We start from the raw sequence: 6,440 nt of genomic DNA, 5'->3' as shown, positions 1-6,440 counted from the left end.
AGAGAGAGAGAGAGACAGAGAGAGAGACAGAGAGAGAGAGAGAGAGAGAGAGAGAGAGAGAGAGAGAGAGAGAGAGAGAGAGAGAGAGAGAGAGAGAGAGACAGAGAGAGACAGAGAGAGAGAGAGAGAGAGAGAGAGAGAGAGAGAGAGAGAGAGAGAGAGAGAGAGAGAGAGAGAGAGAGACAGAGAGACAGAGAGACAGAGAGAGAGAGAGAGAGAGAGAGAGAGAGAGAGAGAGAGAGAGAGAGAGAGAGAGAGAGAGAGAGAGAGAGAGAGAGAGAGGCAGAGAGACAGAGAGACAGACAGACAGAGCTTTTCGAAAATTAAATCGAAAAAATGTATAGTACTCGTAGACTGGTAAACTCGAGACTTCACAAACTCACACTAGCGCTAACAAGCGCTAGTTTACTGATAAGACACTTCACAAACATCACAGTGTAATTGGTACATTAATTACCCTTTGGGAAAAACTCCCACTTCGCGCAGGTCTTTTAAACGATCGCGGGACAAATTAGGGATTACACCTGTAACGTAGTTAGGGCTCTGGTGATGTATCCCCTGATTACTGTACTGCTGAAAAAGGATCAAATGATTTATTTCCATAAAGCATGGAAAGATTTAAACTAAATATGTGTCATCAAAGAGGGAACATGAAAGCCTCTTTTCATTCATTAAATAAGTTGGATTAATGAGTATTTGTCCTCTGTTGATGAGGACGGGGCTAATGATCAACGCAATACATAACGAGACGTGACTAATGACGGTAGTGGGGTAGAAATGTATTTTTCTTGTCTCAATAAACATACTTGAACTAAACGAGTTCGAACATTTTCCCGAACAGCGCTTCGCTAACGACTTCTGTTCGAATCGCCGCGTTCTCTAAACTGCTTCACCCACCTACTACCAACACCAACATTTGCCAACAACGCCTATAAAGCTTGCATCAAGCTGCGCCTAAGTATACACAATATATTAATATATATAATATTAGCATATTGAGAACATTTATTTGAGATTAATTTATATTTGAGAACATTTTAATTTTGAATGAATAGGATGATCACGTCTGTGGGGTCGGCCGCTGCATGGAATGAACATACCTATCGAGGGCAATACATTAAAAAGCGTCAATATTTGATCTAATACATCGTAATTTTAACGAATTTGTCGATTCCATAAACAAAAATAGAGAAAGAGGACGGGTTGATGGCCACAAAATTCCTTTGAACCTTACATTTGAGGAAGTCAAAACTCAATACAAATAAAAAGCTTCATACCTTGCACTTCCAACAATGGCGGAATGGAAATCTGTTACCTAGCAGTAAATAGGTACCTGGGAGTTGGTCAGCTGTCACGGGCTGCTTCCTGGGGGTGGAGGCCTGGTGGAGGACCGGGCCGCGGGGGCACTAAAGCCCCGAAATCATCTCAAGATAACCTCAAGATGGGGGCGGTATTTTTACAACCTCCCGCTAAGCTCTGAAACAAAGCTTTGCCAGCGCTCATATGGACACTTTTAGTGTCCTGACACACGAGTCCTGACACACGAGTCCTGACACACACACGTGTCCTGAGACACATGTGTCCTGACACACACGTGTCCTGACACACACGTGTCCTGACACACGTGTCCTGAGGCACCCGTGTCCTGACACACGAGTCCTGACACACACGTGTCCTGACACACGAGTCCTGACACACGTGTCCTGACACACACACGTGTCCTGACACACGTGTCCTGACACACACACGTGTCCTGAGATACATGTGTCCTGACACACACGTGTCCTGACACACACGTGTGTCCTGATACACGTGGGCTTCAAGCATCAGGTGGCTTCACTCATTACCGCAGTGGAGTGACGCACCTGTCGGCCAGGTGATTAGTCCGGTGGAGGGGGGGTGGGGGGGGGGGGAGACACATGGGGGAGGGGGGAGGAGGAAACAGTGAGGAGGTAGAGGACACATGAGGAAACAGGGGGGGGAGGAGGACACGTGGAAAGAGGAATGGGGGGAGGACAAACACACAAAAAAAGTTAGAATTTGCAATATCAACAAATATCCAGTTCTAAAATGACTCTAAATGCACTACTCAATAGAGGTGAGAATAGAAATGATCCGCAGATACCTGTATGCTAACAAACCCCCCCCCTCCCCCCTTACAACAGCTGTCTAACTCCTATGGATGTATAATTGACTGCAGTTGTATCAGGTGAGAGGAAATATGTCTATGTATCTAGGACATGTAACAAAATACAGCAGTATGTATTACAAGTATCTTCTCATACAGCAAAATACATGTATACAGGACACACAACATACATCACAGTAGCCCAAGCATGGGGTGGAGTAGCCCAAGCATGGGGTGGAGTAGCCCAAGCATGGGGTGGAGTAGCCCAAGCATGGGGTGGAGTAGCCCAAGCATGGGGTGGAGTAGCCCAAGCATGGGGGTGTAGTAGTCCAAGCATGGGGTGGAGTAGCCCAAGCATGGGGTGGAGTAGCCCAAGCATGGGGTGGAGTAGCCCCAGCATGGGGTGGAGTAGCCCAAGCCTGAGTATGAGAGGGCTGGGGATAGAGTACCAAGCCAGAACAGGAACTATAACTAAACTAACATTAAACATCTAATCAAACAGAAATAAAGATGCAATTCTCGGTCTTGACGAATATCTCGCAGAAGAGAAAGGTCAGAGGTCATCTTGGGCGAGGGATTCGAACCCCGTTGGGACTTAATTACCCTAGTTAATTGAGATTAAGTGCGCGTTGAGCTCGTCTGCCGTTGTTAAACACACCCTTAATTGGTAATCTCGCGACCCCCCCCCACCCCCTTCAGTAACCGTTAGTTAGAAGCGTCTGAAAACGTTCAATGTAGCCACTACGTCTTTTTTTGGACGTGTCAACGTTGGCCGTCACCAGGTGAGCATAAACAAAGAGCCAAGATTTACCAAACACTTACGAAACCTGTGCATCTTTTCTCGATCATGGCGGCTTTGTTTACAATAATTAAACCGCTCACGAGGTTATGATGATACATATGGGACACTGGGAATGGAATGACACTGGACACATGAATGACACATGAATGACACAGGGATGTGTCATCTCAGTGTCATTCACGAGGTGATTCAGTGATTCACGAGGATGATACATATACGACACTGTCGGCCAGTAGGCCCGACAGTGTCATTATGTATCCTCGGCCAAGATCACTTAGCCGAGAGTGTGTATATCATTGTATCGTCATACATTGCTCATTGCTGGGTCATTGTATCACCATACATCGCTCATTGCTGGGTCATTGTATCACCATACATCGCTTATTGCTGGGTCATTGTATCACCATACATCGCTCATTGCTGGGTCATTGTATCACCATACATCGCTCATTGCTGGGTCATTGTATCGTCATACATTGCTCATTGCTGGGTCATTGTATCACCATACATCGCTCATTGCTGGGTCATTGTATCACCATACATCGCTCATTGCTGGGTCATTGTATCGTCATACATTGCTCATTGCTGGGTCATTGTATCACCATACAGTGCTCATTGCTGGGTCATTGTATCATCATACATTGCTCATTGCGGGGTCATTGTATCGTCATACATTGCTCATTGCTGGGTCATTGTATCACCATACATCGCTCATTGCTGGGTCATTGTATCACCATACATCGCTCATTGCTGGGTCATTGTATCACCATACATCGCTCATTGCTGGGTCATTGTATCACCATACATCGCTCATTGCTGGGTCATTGTATCACCATACATCGCTCATTGCTGGGTCATTGTATCACCATACATCGCTCATTGCTGGGTCATTGTATCACCATACATCGCTCATTGCTGGGTCATTGTATCGTCATACATTGCTCTTTGCTGGGTCATTGTATCACCATACATCGCTCATTGCTGGGTCATTGTATCACCATACATCGCTCATTGCTGGGTCATTGTATCACCATACAGTGCTCATTGCTGGGTCATTGTATCACCATACATCGCTCATTGCTGGGTCATTGTATCACCATACAGTGCTCATTGCTGGGTCATTGTATCACCATACATCGCTCATTGCTGGGTCATTGTATCACCATACATCGCTCATTGCTGGGTCATTGTATCACCATACAGTGCTCATTGCTGGGTCATTGTATCGTCATACAGTGCTCATTGCTGGGTCATTGTATCACCATACATTGTTCATTGCATCGAGCCTGGCCTCAGGCCGGGCTCGGGGAGCAGAAGAACTCACAGAACCCTCTACAGGTAAACTCCAGGTATTGCTACACGAATTATTATTGTATTTACTAGAAAATGTAAACCCCATTATTGCCTCTCACTGAATGATGTGGTTCGTAGTTCTTTATTTCCGGCTAAGAGGTTCGTGTTCTTTATTTCCGGCTAAGAGGTTCGTGTTCTTTATTTCCGGCTAAGAACAATAAAGAACTTAGAACTACAAATAAGGAACATTTAATTACATAAGTCCAGCTCCCTGTGTTCACTATTGATGGCAATCAAGAACATATTAAGAACACCACCTTGGGGGGAATTCTCTATTCTTACAAGGTTGAGCTCTGGCTCTTTGGTCCCGCCTCTCAACGTGTTCTTAATGCTTCATGCGACCTCTCAACCCCATACAGTGAAGCGGGTTGATTAATCAGATCTTCAATCATATTCATCCCTTGAGATGGACCCCCGTCAGGCAGTTCCCGCCAGCGTTCCCAACGTCAAGAAACGGTCGTACTAACGTGCCCTCTCCTAACCCACCTGAGGACCCACGTATAGAAAACGGGACGGTGTGTTACGCGAGTCGCTGCCATTTTCTATTACGATATTTTGTTTTGCCTTTAGGGAAAGTATACATGAAAATTCGACGGGGTATTACAAGGTCAGGGTTGGGATCCCAGCTAGTGGACTGTCGAATACTTTCGTCTATTGCCCTTCAAGGTACATCTATCGAAAGGTGCTCCATAAAATCAACTTGAGATCTAACATTAAAGATTGGCAAACTTAAGCGAGCAAAGTTATTGTCTTACCTGATCACTCGAGGGTGGTGGAGATCAGATCGCCGAGGCAGACGTCAGTCGTTCAGGAGACGGGGCGCTGAGGTGTTGGGGGAGAAAGATATATAGTGTGTGTGTTGGGGGGTCGTCGCCCCCCACCACCACCACTACCGGGGAAGCCTTTGGTGTTGAGACTTCCGCTTCCCCCCACACTAACACACGCGCGTGCACTGATACTCGCTAATACTTGCTGCACTAACTCACTCACTTTCCCAAAGGGATGATAAACATTTAATACACCGTCACGTCCCTAGTAACACCTTGGAGAACAGTTCACCACGGCTACGACACACACCTCCAGTTACTGTTCAATCTGTGCTGGAGAGAACAATTGAACAAATCCCAATTACACAAGACGCAGATAAAAATAAAAGTATTAACTGGTTCAACAGGATATGGCGAGCAGGTAATAGCTTTATACACCCCCTTCAGCCGCCACTGTCACCTCTGTGGTGACGGAGGTGACGGCTGTCGGAGGGACGGGTGACGAAGGTGACGGGTGTCGGAGGGACGGGTGACGAAGGTGACGGGTGTCGGAGGGACGGGTGACGAAGGTGACGGGTGTCGGAGGGACGGGTGACGAAGGTGACGGGTGTCGGAGGAACGGCCGACGAAGGCCCGGCCGACGGAGAGGAACAGTGCCCGGGTAGCAGGCCGTGAACGGCTGGTGTTGTGAAGTATCTCATCACCTCTACACAAAATAACATTTCTAAACGTGTAAACATCCAGAGTTTAGTTAAGTCATAACTAATGGACCAATGGCGCCCCCCAAACCCATTAACCCCCTCCCCCCTCCCGAATAATCCAGGATTATACAAATTAGATAACTTTATAATTGGTAGGATTCATGATAGGTATAAATATAGTGTATTGATGAAGGAATATCCAGTTGGTATCCTTTTATACTTAATTAATATCCACGTTATCATCTCACTTCCATTGATGCTGTAACGTGTGGTTGTCTAGAACTATTCTAGAACTAGTACTTTGTCTACCTTGTCCAGAACTAAGAACTATTGATCTTCTAACCAGGATTCGAACCCCCGCCGCCGACCAAGATCGCCCCTTTGGCGTAGAGACCACCATAACTATTAGACTAATGATGGTCAATGGTCTAATGGTTATGGTACCGTGTACGCCAAGGGGAGTAATCTCTAGCTACGCAGGTTCGAGTCCTGGCCGGGTTACTGAGTTCTTAAGTGATGTATATATAATGTATATACACAGGCTTCCTGTCTCGACAATGGGAATTATATAAGACACACCTGTCTTATTATACGAAAATTAATTATAGGGAAAAATAGAATATATGAAAATTCTGGAGTCGTTTAATGGCTTCGAACACGCGTACGAAGGTTAGTACCAAATGTCAATG

General features: G+C 46.0%; 2 protein-coding genes across 2 annotated transcripts in view; one reads left to right on the top strand and one right to left on the bottom strand.

Annotated features, from left to right (window-relative positions):
* The window catches only part of LOC123766907 (adenylate cyclase type 8), a gene marked incomplete in the record, with an annotated part of 567,973 nt that extends 562,594 nt beyond the window's left edge, over nt 1-5,379 (bottom strand). The window contains 1 exon segment of the mRNA XM_069307264.1: nt 5,039-5,379.
* LOC138353838 (uncharacterized) lies at nt 3,136-4,272 on the top strand. Its single transcript, XM_069307258.1, has one exon. The coding sequence runs from the start codon at nt 3,136-3,138 to the stop codon at nt 4,270-4,272; it is 1,137 nt and encodes a 378-aa protein (XP_069163359.1).
* Nucleotides 5,380-6,440: the final 1,061 nt, after the last annotated feature.

Source organism: Procambarus clarkii, chromosome 60 (assembly GCF_040958095.1).
Source record: "Procambarus clarkii isolate CNS0578487 chromosome 60, FALCON_Pclarkii_2.0, whole genome shotgun sequence".
Taxonomy (NCBI): domain Eukaryota; kingdom Metazoa; phylum Arthropoda; class Malacostraca; order Decapoda; family Cambaridae; genus Procambarus; species Procambarus clarkii.
The sequence above is the reverse complement of the archived record's forward strand: the minus strand, read 5'-3'. Positions and strand labels throughout refer to the sequence as shown.